General features: G+C 35.8%; 1 protein-coding gene across 1 annotated transcript in view; it reads left to right on the forward strand.

Moving 5' to 3' along the window:
• HECTD2 (HECT domain E3 ubiquitin protein ligase 2) overlaps positions 1-15,909 on the forward strand; it is a 42,641-nt gene extending 26,732 nt beyond the window's left edge. Inside the window, 10 exon segments of the mRNA XM_009278014.1 lie at positions 1,159-1,291; positions 5,515-5,603; positions 6,702-6,860; positions 7,314-7,388; positions 8,338-8,425; positions 8,678-8,784; positions 9,948-9,986; positions 9,989-10,068; positions 10,706-10,849; positions 13,307-15,909. Coding sequence (XP_009276289.1) covers positions 1,159-1,291; positions 5,515-5,603; positions 6,702-6,860; positions 7,314-7,388; positions 8,338-8,425; positions 8,678-8,784; positions 9,948-9,986; positions 9,989-10,068; positions 10,706-10,849; positions 13,307-13,427 — 1,035 coding nt within the window. The 3' untranslated portion in view covers positions 13,428-15,909.
• Positions 15,910-16,263: the final 354 nt, after the last annotated feature.

Genomic DNA, 16,263 nt, shown 5'->3' on the forward strand with positions numbered 1-16,263 from the left:
TCAGAAAACAGAAGTTTAAACTTTTTTTTCCTAGATTAAAGCCTGTCTATTTTGGCCTTCTCTCCTAAGATAGAAGAAATATGAGTGGCAATATTGCTTTCCCTCAGGTATTGTAGGGATTTTTTTACCACACTTAAATAACCAAGAGCAACTTCGAGATTTCTGATAGCCAAAATAGTCTCCTATTTATTTCTGATCTTTTCTTCTACTCATCTCAGGGATGAGTAAGAATGTATTATATTATCCATATTCTCAAAAGTGTGGGGAATGGAAAGTGGGGGAAAGATGTCTTATTTGTATTTCGAATTAAAAAAAATAATTTGCAAAGGAAAATCACATCAGCTAATAAATACTTTATGTCAAATAATACAAATACCTACAGTTATAAAATTTGTGCCACAGGAATTTACTTGAGCAGCTAACAACATAGAAATTATTTTAGCACATGCATCTTCCTGACTGGTTTAAACACTTTCTCGGGAGTTGGCCAGTAATTAGTGATTTAAAGAAAAATTATATAGGGACTTGATCTGAAAGATCATTGCTAATTGTGAAAGGCTGTAATCTAATTCTTTGCAGGTCTTTTGCATACCTGGATGAAATGCTGTCTCTTAGGACAAAGGAATGAAAAGAGCTTGTTCCATTGTCTAAAAAACAGTTTTACAAAACAGCTGATACTTGCTGGCAGGTATCTTATGCTGAACAGAACAATGTCCAAATATTGAAAGTTTTAGCTACCTCCTTATTTCTAAATATCTCCATAGGATGTCTAATTTTTTTTATCTATCATTTCTTCCTGGCAGAATGGCTTCTGTGCAGGTAAAAAATTATACAAGTCCAAAATATGCCAGACAGACTCAATTCATCGTATCCAGTAGCTTATTAAAAGCCTGTTTGCATACCACCTAACTTCTTTTCAAGCCTGGAGTGTGGCACGATGTGCAAGGTAGATGACGTCAAGTAGTCACGATTGTCTTGCTTCTGCAATTCAATCATTGTTTTAATATAGTTTTGACCTATTAATAGGAGATGATGCAAATTGCTAGTTTAAACAAAGCAAGAGCGGTAGAGACAGAGAGATGTGTTCTCTATGGCTAGAGGCAGTGATAATATGTTAAATCATCTTCTTCTCCTTCTTCCCTACCTATTTTGCAATAGCTAGCAAGGAAGAAGGCAGATCTGAAAAAGAAGTTGAAAGTCACATTTGTAGGGGAAGCTGGTCTTGATATGGGTGGCCTGACAAAAGAATGGTTTCTTCTTCTGATTCGCCAGATTTTTCACCCAGATTATGGTGAGTCCTCATAAATGTTCTTAAGTACAACGTGAAAATTTGTTCACTTTAAATTATCAAAACAGTGATGGATAAGAATTCTTCATTAATCCAGTATTAGGCAGACCAGTTACTAATTGATGTAAAAACAAAAGCGGGCAACTTAGAATTGTATATAGATGAGAAGTTCTCGCATAGAGGAAGGTGGAAGAGAGTGGGAAGTACTTGAAGAGCTTTGAAGATCTTGGCTTTTGACAAGGAGGTTCAAGCATTGCTGAAAAACTGAGATTTTGCTTCAGTGGTATGGCAAAATTAGAGGGTGAACAAATCTCTATCAATGGAAAGGTTTAGAATTAAAATTAGGATTCAGCTTTTTAAGACTCTGGTCACGCTAAACCTTGTTTCAGAAATCAGAGGCTCAATGTTTATGATTTGTTAGTATCCCTAGGCTAGTGAGCATATTGGATACGAGCAGGGGGATTCAAGACTAGCAGTAGATTTTCCTTGAAGTTCTTCCTCTGATGTATCTTGTGTCGTTACAGTGTTTCCATCTCTATCCAGAGACAGGATCTTGATTTACCTCTGGGCAGATGGGAGAAGGCCATCAATTATTTTATGGAGTAGGACAAGGATAATTTAAATCTGTTATAACTCAAATGGAATCAGGCCTTTGAAACGGTTGTTTCCATTTCTCTTCTGAGTAGAAAACTCTTATGAGTTTTCTATGAGTGTTAGTGAATTGCTAGACCTACTAACAAGCTAAGAAGCAAAAACTGTGCAAGCCATTGAAACACTGACACTTGTTTGCCCTTGGAAATTTTCTAGAATTCACACAAGTATATGTGTGAATTCGTATATTTGGATTTAAGAATAACGTTCTTCCATTTAGCTTAATATGTTGTTTGGTTGCAATTGGAAATTGGAACCAAATTGTAATTGGAATATGATATTCCTGTTCCAAAATAGGAAGAGACATATAGCAGCCTCTGAAGTAGATGGCTTAGCAAATATTCGGGTGTCAGACTCTTCTCCTAAGTAACTAGCGATAGGATGAGAGGAAATGGCCTCAAGTTGCGCCAGGGGAGGTTTAGATTGGCCATGAGGAAAAATGTCTTTACTGAAAGAGTGGTTAAACATTGGAAGAGGCTGCCCAGGGAAGTGGTTGAGTCCCCATCCCTGGAAGTATTTAAAAGACCTGTAGATGAGGCGCTTAGGGACATGGTTTAGTGGGCATGGTGGTGTTGGGTTGACGGTTGGACTCGATGATCTTAGAGGTCTTTTCCAACCTTAATGATTCTATGATTCTATTCAAGTGGAGATAAGGCCAAATGTATTTGTCACATGCTATCCTTGCCTCTTTCTTCTCATGCTGCATTTTCTGTTTTTACACTGTCCTCAGCTGTCTTCATATTGCTAGTTTAGGGAGTTTTCCTGGTTTTTGTAAGTAGCTACAGTTGGATGCTGTTATGCTCATTTCTGGCAAACTGCTGACTCTGGCCTCCTGTGTATCAGTGGTTTCCATTTGCACTGATAGTGTCTGCAAGTTGTAGCACTATTTCTGTGATTAGTATAGGTAGAGATTAGTTCTCACTTGAATCTTTGTCGTTATATATTCTGTTTGGGGTATCTGTGTGGCCAGTATTCTTAAAGTGGCCTGAGATGCTCTCAGGATAGAAAGGTCCTTCAGCCAGGTGCAGAGACAGTATAGGCAGATGTGAGACTGAATGAAATAGCCTGCCTCTGCTGTTACCAGGACCTGGAGCCCATAATGATATTTGCAGGCCCAAGGGGGAAGAAAAAAGGAAGATTTTTTTTGAGTAAATGGGAGATTGGAAGACATGAATGAGCATTCATAAACAAGCAGTTCAATCTACTTGTTTTATATTGCTGTAGATGGAGCTGGGTGGGTTTTTTTTCCCCACTCTAATATTTCTCAAATGAGTCAGCTTTCCTCAGCTGTGCATGGATACATTGCTGATGTTATAATGGGTTAAAGTGTTCCCAGGCTGGCTCTTATATTAGAAACATTGATTTCCAGGGACTTCAGCATAACACCTGACGGTCATTGGTAGAATGCAAGAGCTTGTCTGTCTTTGCCTGGAAGTGTCCATGTCCCTTAAATGCATGGTCCTCTGTTGTTTATAGGAGTCCTTCCAAAGGTCCAGAGTTTTGAGTCATAAATATGTCCTCAGATCTTCTGAGATCATTATTTGCCTATAGCCCTTCTTCCAGTAAAAAGGGGTCTGTGTGGAGAGATGACATTTGGTGATAACAACCTTAATAGGAAGCAATTTATCCTGGAGAAAGTGTTCTCTAAGTTTGACAGTTCTGTTAGTAAAAATGTGTTGTCAGCAGAGCTTGGTAACTGATGAGTTTGGAAACATTTGAGAGTAATTTTTTTTTCACCAGCTCTGGCAGGCTTCCTCACTTTAAAGTGTAAATTCTTTCATTAATACGACCATCAGTCAAGTGTGGGAGGAGTTCAGAAATGTTCTTGTCCCTTGGAACGGGACTGTATACTCTGCCGTCTTTAATGTTTAAGTTGCAAATAATGTGTGTCAGAAGTTTGGAAGGAAAAACATAGGAAAACATCACTGTTATTACCCTTTCCAGGTTAGCTGATCCTGCAGATTTAACCCCTGAAATTAAAGAACTCCCAGTTAACGCAGTTGTCTGCCCTCCTATGTGTGTTACGATGCTTTCTCCATCTTGTTGCGGACAATTAATAAATGGGATTTGAGACCTATTTTGTTCCAGCATCACTGCCATATTTCAGTATGTGAACCTTGCTCTGCCTTACATGCAACTGTTCTGTTGCTTCTGGTAGAGGCACTGTCTAAACATTTTGTGATGAGCACCTTTTTGAGCTTAAGTTCAAAAGATAAAGTTAAGATTTTTCGGGGGGGGTGGAATTTGAAGGCGGAGTTTTACCTATACATTGTCATAAAAACTAGATGTCCCTGAGAGCTCAGTTGGATTTTTATTCTTTTTTTTTAATCCAAAGGAGTTTGTTTCATTTAAATATTATTTTTCCCCAATTTTGTCTTCAAACACAGATGTGGTGAGCTACTGCATACAAGATGTCCTTAGAACTATTCAGTGCTTTGGTTTGTACACTGACTGTGGAAACAATAATAAACTGTCGGCCCATTCAATCCCAACAAATTAAAACCAGTCATCATGTTTTATCCAATTTACTTCTGCATTGCTGAAGTTAACTTAGAATCATAGAATAGTTTGGGTTGGAAGGGACCTCTAAAGGTCATCTAGTCCAACCCCCTGCCATGGGCAGGGACATCTTCAACTAGATCAGGTTGCTCAGAGCCCCGTCCAACCTGACCGTGAATGTTTCCAGGGATGGGGCATCCACCACCTCTCTGGGCAACCTGTTCCAGTGCTTCACCACCCTCAGCGTAAAACTAAAGCTAAACTTCACTGTTAGTGCACACTTAACTAGAGTGTAAGTGTCTTGTTTCTCTGAGCAATACTTCCTAGGCATCTTAAAGCTGTTACATGGTTTCATTATGTAGGTTTTTACTTTCTATCACTCTTTAAAACAGAATGATCCATATCCGACGCAAATAGCAGTCAAACTAGTCTATAGTCGTGATTTCAGTAGGATCTAGCTTGTCATTTAGACCAGTGAGTGGTTTTTTTAGGGTATTTGTGGTTTGGGGTTTTTTTTTTAACTTCTCTGATAGAATTTTTTGACAGAAAATAGGAACCATACCCCTTTGCTGCTAGTGTGTGTATAAGATAAACGTTTTACGGCTTTCTGTTCTAAGAAGGTAAAACTTACGGGATTCATGCCAGCATTTTTAAAGATTGTCATCTGCTATTGACCCAGGAAGGGAGGAAGAAATGGGTCTACATTGCAGCAAGAAAATTTTTGGTTAGACAATTAACGTTTCTGGCTGTACAGATGATGAAGTACAGTGAAGAAACAGATTGCACAGAGACAGTGCAGAATATCCACGGCTGGAGGCACTGAAGAACACATTGCACCGGCAGCCATCAGGGTTGGTGGGCTTGGGCCTGCTTCAGGCTTGGCGCTGCCCTTGGTGGTCCTTCCGCAAGCACCTGGAGGCTCCTGCTGTGGGTGGGAAGACGGGGCTGAGAACAAGCGTGGAGATATGGGCACTCCTAGGAGCACTTTTAAGGGTGCATATGTGAGAAAGATGAGGTTTTGTACCACTTTTTATTGAAGCTCAGGCTTTGTAAAGGCCACCGTTCCCGTTCTGCAGGCATGTTCACCTACCACAAGGACTCGCACTGCCATTGGTTCAGCAGCTTTAAGTGCGATAACTATTCTGAATTCCGATTGGTTGGAGCTGTATCCTTTTATGTCTGCTAGACAGTGCTAAACAAACAGCCATTCAATGAGTTGGTACGGGGATGAAATAAGGCATTGATTAAAGCTCATTCAGATGTTGTATATACAAGTGTGTTCCATTTTAAATATATAAAAAGAATGTCGTTCAAGCAAGTGAACTAAAAATAGGAAGAAAATGGTGGTATGTGGGTACGTGGTATGTTTTACAGTCAGAAAATACTAGAATTAAGATTAAACATACAACTTTTTTGTGTATAAGTTGTAAGTTTTTATGTACTTACACCTCTGAGTTTCATTCAGTAAACATAAATGAGCCTGTATGCATTAATATTTCGTTTATGTCCCTGTTGATCAGTATGTGGCTTTTTTTTTTTAACTGAATGGAAGCCACATGCTATTTTGAGCATAAGTTTATCTCCTAGGTTTTCTGTTGTGCTCAGATATGAAGTCCTCAGACAAATGATTTATGATAATACATGCTTATAACTCCACTAAAATGAGATGATGATGTCCCCATTTTACCGATTGCGGTTGGACCAGATGATCGTTGTAGGTCTCTTCCAACTGAACTATTCTATTCTAGTGAAGCTGAATCGTGAACTGGATTCTTCTAATTTTTGGTATAATTTCAAATCTGTTTCACAAGATACACTTAAAGGTGCTAGCTGATGAGCTGTAGTGCCAGTGCAGGTTTGTCTTTATGCTTTTAGATTTATTTAAAACAAAAATTGCTATACTGAGCTTTCTCTAGAATTTTTGGATTAAAAATATATACCTACAGTTCCCTTTAAAAACTTTTTTCATAACAATACTATGGAACAATTTATTCTAGAAATGCTTGTATGGAATATTATGATGAAGATTCTCAGTGTTCTGTCAATGTGCATCATTTGACCATTTTAACTACTATTTAATTGTAATAAAAACTGCATTTAAAATTGTCAGTCCAAAAAAATTAAATAATTTCCATTTCTTCTGTTTGTTTAGCATGTGTTAGATTATGCTGAGTAAAATCTTAAAACACTTTTTCCAAGTTACTTAAAATATTAACTGTAATAAGGATGTGTGGGGTTTGCCCTTAACGTTTGACATATATAGCTTATGGGACTTGCTGTATATAATAGCATCACCTTGGATATTCGTTTCCCACCTTGCTGCTACAAGAAATTATTGAGTCCTCCCATTGTTCCTTGCGATCATAACACACTTGTAGGCATCTGTGATGTCACATTAGATGACCTGTTTCAGATTATGCCCGTAAGTATTACCTTTTTTCAGAGGCTAAATTACCAATTTAAAACCTGTTTTATTTATATTTAATGCTTGAATTATAAACTTTGAAAACAGCCCTTTTTTCAGCACAGGCTGGTAGAGTCTACTTTTTCTGTTGAATCCAGAAGTTTCTCCATGTTTCTAGCATAGCAGAATTTTTGTTGATCTACTTGAAGTTAGAATACCAAAATCTGATATGAGCATTCTAGACACATTTTCTGTAGTAAAAAGAAAAATGTAACAGTTTATACTGAAATAAAAATAAATAAATATATATACACACATATTAATTAAGCAGTATGTTTTTCTTTGTGTACGCATTTTGAACATACAGCTTTTTCCAAGATACTTTCTGTATAAAGTAATCATTCTGGCATGTCCTTGCAAAGTACATCACTTAGTTTTGTAGATTTACTAGAGTTTTTATTCATATTGTAGGAACTGGCCCATGGACTAAGTGAACTTCTATCCTATGAAGGCAATGTCGAAGAGGATTTTTACTCAACCTTTCAGGTCATTAAATATACAATTATAATTCTCAAACTCGTTCAGTGATTTTTACCAATGTTTCTGCAATGGAGTGGCCTACTACTGTGTGATTGCTGATTGTTTGCAATATAACTGCACGGGCATTAAAGCTTGCTTCAAGAACCAGTCTAGTCCTGGGGCCTCGGGGCATACAGAGGCTGGCTCATTACGGGGCTTTCAGCTGTTGTCCCCCGGCAGCGGAGGTGGATCCGAGTACTGACTGCCAGGGTCGCATGGCCAGCTGCTGGTGCATTTCCAGCTCTTTGCTTGCTCTGACACCATCACCTTGCAATCGGTGACCTGGTTTGTGGAATTCATCTGGCTGCAAAACAATCCTTTCTCTGACTAACCCAGATGCTAGTCAAAGCTTACTCTGGTTATTTTATACGCTTTGTCCTGACCTGTATGTCTGCTACTTCAATCAAGAAAGCCTTTTTCATTTATTCATTGTTTTAGAACACATACTATTTAGTAAAAGTTCATGCTGGTTTATGGATGTTTATTGGACTAGTATTGACCTTTTTTTTCCCCTCAGCTTTGAATTACATTATTGTCAGATCATATGAGAATTTTTGTAAAGTGTTTACTTTTGAGTTTCTAGCTGAGCTACAGTGGAACAAATACCTTCTTAATTGTATTTGATGCTCCTAAATTGTTCTGTTGTATGAAAAACCCTGTGGCTCCAGAGCCTGCAGGTCAGTTTGATATGCCACTGTGTAACAGGGTAAATTTTTCTACTTTGAATACCAATTTCTTGAGCAATTTGTTGAAAATTGTAATACTTAATTTTTAAAAACCCTACAACCCTCAGAATTACAGCATGTGCTAAAGAGAGAGACAGGTGAAATACATTAAATAATAAAGACAAGCTTTATAATTTGTGAGTATATGAATGTATTTTCCAGAACTGACCTTGACTCCTCTTTTTCTCAAGGTTTTTCAGGAAGAATTTGGTGTTATAAAATCTTACAACTTAAAGCCAAATGGAGATAAAATTCCAGTCACAAATCAGAATAGGAAAGGTACTTCAATACATATTAACTACACATATTTGGCAGATTTAAGTTTGTCCTTTTTTTCCTTCTTAAAAGCCTGTGTTTTCTTTAACAAAGTGAAAATTAAATTACTGTAGTCCTTTCTGGTATGCCTACCAATTTAATAGTATCTAAAATGAAATGCATTCATTTTTCTTAATTCAGTACAATTTGAGAGCACAACAAATTATTATTTAAAATTATTATGATGTAACAAAATAAAATATTTTTCTTTTTTAGAATACGTGCAGCTCTATGTTGATTTTCTTCTCAACAAATCAATCTACAAACAATTTGCAGCTTTCTATTACGGATTTCATAGTGTCTGTGCTTCATATGCATTACTGGTAAGAATAAAATGAAACATAACACTTCTGTTTCAAATATGTGACAATGACATCTAAATTAAACAAATTATGCTGGATGATTTTAGGATTCATGAAGAATCTTGATTAATCAATGCAGTTGATTAATCCAACATAAGCAGAAGAAATTAAGAATGTAATCAACTGTAGCGTTCCATTGAAAACAGATAAACAAAGCTCCACAAGCTAGGTTTATCAGTATGCATTCACAGACACTTCATGGGCTCTCGTGTGAATGTATTCCCTACAGTTACGAGCAGCAGAGCAACTATGTCTGTGTGCTCTTGAGTGACTCCGCTGAAAACACCTATTACTTTTTGCAGGAAGAACACTCAGTGAGGTTGAGATTAAACATTCTTCCTGTTTGGCTGTTGGAATGCCTTTTGTAACTTACATCATCCCTTGTGCAGTAAGAAGAGAAAGAAGAGGCAATTACAATTTGCATGAGATTTTCTTCATTCCTGTGAAATTAGCCAAGTATGACACACTTGCACCAAAGTGAGATCTGACTAACGGCAGGGAAGGTTCTGGAAGGAGAATGAAAATCCATTGAAATGCCATGATATACTTTCATGCAATTTAACGATGTTGTAGTAAATGAATAAGTAGGTTCTGCAGGTGTATGTTTAGCTACCATGTTGTTAAACATGGTTTATTGTTATTGTATTTGCTTTGCGCAGCAGTGTGTACAACTAAGAGTCAAGTTCTGTCAGCCACTGCTACTCATCAACCTACATTGAGACTTTTCAGTGTAAATGAAATAGAAGTTGTAACCAAAATTGAGATCAAGACCCTCCCTCTGAATTCCATATGTACAAATTTAATTTCCTTCCTGACCCATCAGATGACAAGCAAGTCAGTGTAATAAATGTAAGAATGAAAAAAAAGTGAGGAACAAAAGAAATACGCTAAAATATGATGTTATCCAGTAATTTGCTTTTTACTATATAGAGTAGTAAGAGATTCTTCAAAGTACTGAGGAATTCATTTTTCTATAAAACAGTATGTATCGAAGTTATAGATTTATATTGAATTATATTCTGTTATTTTTTCTATAATGCCAAATGAAAAATTTAATCTGAATCTAGTAGCATCACTTCTCATCTTTAAAAAAAATTAAATATTTTATCCTTAATTTCTGGCAGCTACTTCGTCCAGAAGAAGTTGAAATTCTTGTCTGTGGCAGGCCTGTCCTGAGCTGGATATGTCTGCTTTACAGCGAAGTACTCAATATGAGGGCTACCAAAAAACTGATCTTACTATACGGTAGGCTTAATTTTTTTCATTCTAATTACTGAGTTTAAAAACACCATGGAATGGTAGACCGTTGGGAATAATCTCTTCAAGCATAATCTGAGAATGATTGAAGTTTTAAAAACCCATTTCCAAATAAGACAAAGACACTATGAAATTATCTATAAAAAGGAAGTGTTAGATCCTTAATGGCATAATATGTTGCTGAATACCTTTAAAAGGTTATGATCAGATTGAAATGGAGACAGTTTAAAAAGAGTAGCTTCAAATCCTGCATAGTGAAATCTGAGTCTCTTTTTAGAAGATTGGATAATAAAAATATGCTTTTTCTCTTCCAATTCTATTTGATACTAAGGACATTTATATTAGTGAATAGAAGGCATTTATATTTTTATAGAAAAGTGGGTTTGGGCATCATTTGACAAGACACCATTCCAAAATTCATAAAACATTTGTACTTGTCAGGTCCTTAGGAATTTATTTAACCTTGTATATTAGGATACTACTGATGTCCTATATATTACATTAACTAAATTCTCAGTAAGTGACATTCATCATGTAGTACTTGCGGTTGTATTATTATCCTCATACTGTTTTGTCATGATATTGCATCTTACTTCATTTTCTTCTCCCTCTGCCCTGAACATAGATACTTTTGGGATGTAGTGCTTGGATTTTCTCTTGACCTTCAAAAGAAGCTGCTACATTTTGCCACAGGAAGCGATAGAGTACCTGTGGGAGGAATGGCTGATTTGAATTTCAAGATTTCAAAGAGTGAAACATCCACTAATTGGTAAGTAGTTTTCTGGATTTTTTAAATTTTTTGTTAAATTATTTCCTGAGAGCCCTTATCACTCTTGAATGTCTTTTTAAAGAAGAGCAAACTAATGTATAAGGAAGAAACTGCATGGACTCCTTTAGTTTGTCTTCAAAACGTTATTATACCCATTTATTGATTGCGTAGGTTTTGCAGGTGACCATCTAATACAAAATTGATTCTGCAGTCAATGTTTACATTTGAGGCCAGGAATTCTTTATTTATAGAGATTCCTTACATGTTTTCAATGCAAATAAATTATTTGTTTAATTGTTCCTAACATGACAGCTGAGCTAATGAAAATGTACTGTGAATCACCATGGATTTTTCTGAATTCATTGAGTCTGTTTGTCATTATGTATAGCAGCCCTTGCAGTTGCAGAAAATGCTTGTATTCTTTCTTGATGGTCTAAATAAGAATTTTAACATGTATGGCTGAGAAGATATAGCATTCCTTTAGGGTCTCTGGTGAGTAAGTGTATGGCTGATACAGAGGTTGCTGAGAAGAAATAGGAACAAAGCAGCCTTGTAATTTCATTGTGAAGGTTAAATTGTTCATGCCAAGTTCTTATGTTTCTGGTAGTGTTTTATTTTGTATTGAATCGACTTGAGAAATTCCACATACTTTCCAGCTAATATTTTGCTTCTCAAGATTGGAGAAAGTCACCTTAAATAATTTGGAAAACTGTATAGAAAAGCTCACTGCTCTGAAGCTCACTGCTAAACAGTAATTGCTGCTAAGCAGTAATTACTGGCTTTACCTAGATTTCTCAAACATTTAGGGTAATCAAAATACTTAAATGGAACTATATTTTTAAAGTCAAAATTTTGTTGGGTTTTCTGTGGAGAGCTGAATTAAATGCATAAACAAAATAAATTTTGATTTTGTTTTTAAATTGGATTTATCTCATTACTGTGGTATTTCTAATGCTTTATTCAATGAGCTCTAATAACTGGTTCCAGTAACATGTTAAAGGAACATAAGGATCTGATGAAAAATGAAGAAAAACCAGTCAACGCTGAATCTCTGTTTAAGTTCATTCTCCTGTAAATTGTTCTTTTTCTTAAAAATGGGAAAATGTGTTTTGAAATAGTGTGCATTTTAAAATTATGTAGGTCTGTGTTCTGCAAGATAACTGTTGCAGTCAGACTGCCTGCGCAGGGATGAACATAGACATGTTGGCATTGCATTGCTCACACAATAGGATCAGAGTATAACAGCAGTAAGAATTACCAAATTAATATCCAGTTTCCCAACTTTCCAAATTCTGAAGCACGTGACTCCAGTCTGATTAACAGATCTTTGCTTGCTTGTTTAAAGGGCGGGGAGGGGGAAGTAGCTTGGGTTTCCAGATCTCGGGGGATTCCACACCCTTTCAAGAACATTTGCTCATGACCAAAGGCCAAGCTGCTCCCATTCAAAAGACTGAGGGCTTCAATGAAAACAGAACTAGAGAGCTTTTGAGTCACGTACTAAAATTTAACTTCTAAGTGTCCAAGTTTTAGAAATTTTTCAGTGTGTTGGGTTAATTCCAAATGTCAGGTTGAGCTTCAGCTCACTGTCTTTCTCCTCTCTCCCCCGCCCCGAGTAATCAGCTGTAGGACAAGTCTATATCCTTAGTGCTGTCCTGCGTGTCACTTGAGAATATAAAAGGCAAGAAGGTGCCATAGCTTCTTACTGCCTGGGGCTATGAGGCAGGATGTTAGTGGCATCTCATACTGATGGCAAAACAAATGCTTCTGCTACTGAAGAACAGTTCTCATCAAACCAGTCCGTTCTAGTGAGGAGAAGAGTTTCCAGTGTTTCATTCAGTCAGGCAATCCTAAGAGGTACCTGCAATATATATTCAAACTCAGCTCTCAGAAGAAACTCGAAGCTGAAGGTGTTGGTATGGCTAAGACCAAAACTTGTGAACTGTTGTTTTTCCAGGGCTTCAATCAGCTCCTCAGTGCTCTGCACTGAGGCATGTGTCTGTAAGGATGTATTTTACCAGGCTGAACTTTGAGTTCTGTATCCTTACAGTAACTGTGGTTCATCTAGGTGTCTCTATACCTACTGCAGGACCCACCTTCCTTCTTCACGTTGTGGATTCTGATTATACCCAGATTTTGTATTTAGAGAAAAACTGAGTTTGAAGTCACGTGGTACCTGGAGTTTCCAATACCTGGAGGGAGATGTTTCCAACTTAACAAAAAAAGAAAGGCAGGGAGGCAGTTGCAGGCAAACAAATTCACCTGAGGTGCATGTGACCAACAGTGGTGTTATGTGTGTTTAACAGCACTTGAACCATCAACATTAGGAAAAATGTTCCTTTTACAGCGTTTCTTATTTAAGTAATGTTTAACTGAAAATGTGTAGGCAGTTTGTAGTGTTCTGTTTCTATTGTATTATTATTAAATGTGGTTTTTTGTGGGGTTTTTTAATTATTTTAGGTTACCTGTGGCCCATACCTGCTTCAACCAGCTTTGTCTCCCTCCTTACAAGAACAAGAAGGAACTGAAGCAAAAGTTGATCATTGGAATTTCAAATGCAGAGGGTTTTGGTCTAGAATAAAATTAAATACTTTAAGAACAGCATTTTTATGTAGCATTCACTCTCTTCTAATTGTGCCTTTAAGCTTTTTGTTGTTACGTCTCTTGATACAGTGCCAGTCTCACCCAACTTAGATTTTTTTTTTTTTTTTTAATAATTAAATATGAAGTGTATGGTTTTTCCTGAATGGCAATACATTTACTGCTTGCTTTGTCACATAGAAAGTAGCTTTCTTCGTACAAAAAGCTAGTCTATTTGATAAATGAAACACAACTAAGACAATTTCTAAGTTATAGTTTGTTTCTGTTTTTTCTTAGTAGCACTTTATCATTAATCATAATTCCTTTACATCACAGATATCCCACTGGGAGATAATATACAGAATATTTCTTTATTAGCTAATCCCAGTGGTGGAATGTTTTCAATTAACATGAATAATAGGAAAAAAAAAATAACATACAGCATGTAGCCATATTTTCACAAAGGCAAATAGGAATTTTAGTCTTTATAAAATGTATGCAGTTTTAATATTCTGGATTTCCTTGTCAATGAAACAGGCTGTCTAAGAAGCATGTAAATAACTGCCTTTGAACAAATAGGGTTTTGATAGTGCCATTTACTGCTAAAAAAATATTTTTTATGAATTAGAGGTTTTAGATGTTCTATACTCAGCTTTTACACTTGACTGTACAAGAGTGTTAAAAGGTAGTTTCTTCAGCTTGAGGGGATTCAAGTTCAAACTACAGGTATTAAGCAACTTGTATGTTCATTCTTTGACAGCAAACTAACCAGATCTACTGTAGCATTATAGTAAATAAAACTAGATATTTTAAAATAAATTCCACATATGGTGAAATATTTCAGGAAAAGAATTAAATCCACAACACATGGAAAACTGATGTAGTGTATCATGCTATCATTTTTTTCAGCGACTTTGTTGAAAGTCTTAAGTAAGCTGTGACAAAAGTGAATACAATAACATTTCAGAAGAATGTTGATGCTTTCATTAACTTGAAGGCCAGCATTTAAAGACAATGTTTTGTGGTTTTCACTACACAAACTCCATGAAAAAAATTCTTGGTATGCCTGCTCTGAGTTAGTAAATTAGGATCTGGGAAAGAAACTGGTTCTAAAATGCAGATGTAATTATAAGTCTGGGGTTTATTCATTAAACAGAAAGAATTTATCAGCATGCAGTATAGTATTTTTTTTAATGAGTAGCTAGTCTGTGTTCTATAGATTTTTCTTTCAGCTGAATGAGGCCCAGATCGCTCAAGACACTTTGGCATCTAATTTGTCAGCTTTCCCCATTGACTTCTGCTGGGACATGGATGCTTAAATATCTTGTAGTGTCTGTACTCAGTTACTTATTTGCAATAAGAGTAAAATATTATATTATTCTTGTTTTCCCTTTCTGTATCATTTACATACAACCAACAGATTTACACATGGTGAACAAATTAATCTGCCTAATCTGTAGTTTCAAAGCTGTTGTGGATTTTCTTCCAATAGCTAAGTGTAAATTTTATTCTATTTCTTAGAGAAGGTACTGGCAATTTTACTGTTTTATTAAAGCAGAGATAAATAGTAGGATATTTTAAAATATTTGGCACTGTATTCATTTTGCTCTCCTTGAAACCAGTAATAAAATTTCCATTGACTTCAGCCTGGAACAAAACTAGGTTAGCACAGAGAGTGTTAAAAGCAGCTCTTCAAACTTGTGCATTTTACATTTTCTCTCAAATGGAGATTTTAAAGTAAATTTTAATTTACAGGATTTTAGATGTTGAGAAATAAATGAAACTTTCACCATTGCACTGAATGAACTAGATAGCTTCAAGCAATGTTAAATTTCCAACAGCGGAATGTGGTGGACGTAGGTAAGAAATCTGGAAACAAACACCTCCCCCCTTTCCCCTCTCTGTAGAATTGGACTCACGGAAGGTTGGCTTATGAATAAATAGCTATACAGTTTGTCTGAAAACACGGCAAATTAGCCAAAATATTTTTTTATGGCTTAAGCCCACTTTTAATAACTATTTATCTATTATTGTTAAAATAAAAGCTTTATCTTCTTATTTTCACTGAATTGCACTTTGCCTTGGGTTTAGTTTTATTTATTGAAGCTTTTTGATTTACTGTGTAATATTACCTCAGAATTCTAAAAAGGCTATTGTATTTGCATCAGTTTTTAAATAAGATTGTCATTCAATGACATTTTATATATTTCCTGATGTTGATAAATGAAATAGTAAATTTTGTATTTGTTAAATGAAAGCATTGCACTGTATTTATGAAATAAGCCTCTGATCATTTTGAAACTTTTCCTCAATGGATGTTTTGTTGTTCTTTTTGTCTTGCCCTGTAATCCAGCAAATTTTTTGTTTATCTCCATCATTGTTTTGTACCGTACAAAAGAAATCTGGTTTGTATAAACTTGTTCATTACTAAGTATCTATTTTTATGTATTAAAATTGTGCAGTCATTAAATCAAATATTTCAATTTCTGGCCTCACTTGTTTAATTTCAGATTTCCAAAATTGATCATAATGGGTTTAAAAATATGATCAACCTATCTGCTTTTGTCTTATTTTTCTTTTGAAAAGTTTTCTTTACAGTAACAATTTTGCTAAAACATTTTGAAAAAGAAACTGAGTTTCAACTACCAGACATACACCCAGAAGTATATTCCATATTTATAGTCAAAATTACAGGTGTTCCAGTGCATATCATGGTGTAACAATGCTGCAAAATAGCATGGATCCTCAATTTTCCTTATTTTATTTCCTCAGTTGCCAGATTACTTTAAGGTACAAGGGGAGACAAAGCCAAGCTGTTGTACGTTTTAACTTTTTCT

This window comes from Aptenodytes forsteri, unplaced genomic scaffold, assembly GCF_000699145.1.
Source record: "Aptenodytes forsteri isolate BGI_AS27 unplaced genomic scaffold, ASM69914v1 Scaffold15, whole genome shotgun sequence".
NCBI classification, from domain to species: Eukaryota; Metazoa; Chordata; class Aves; order Sphenisciformes; family Spheniscidae; genus Aptenodytes; species Aptenodytes forsteri.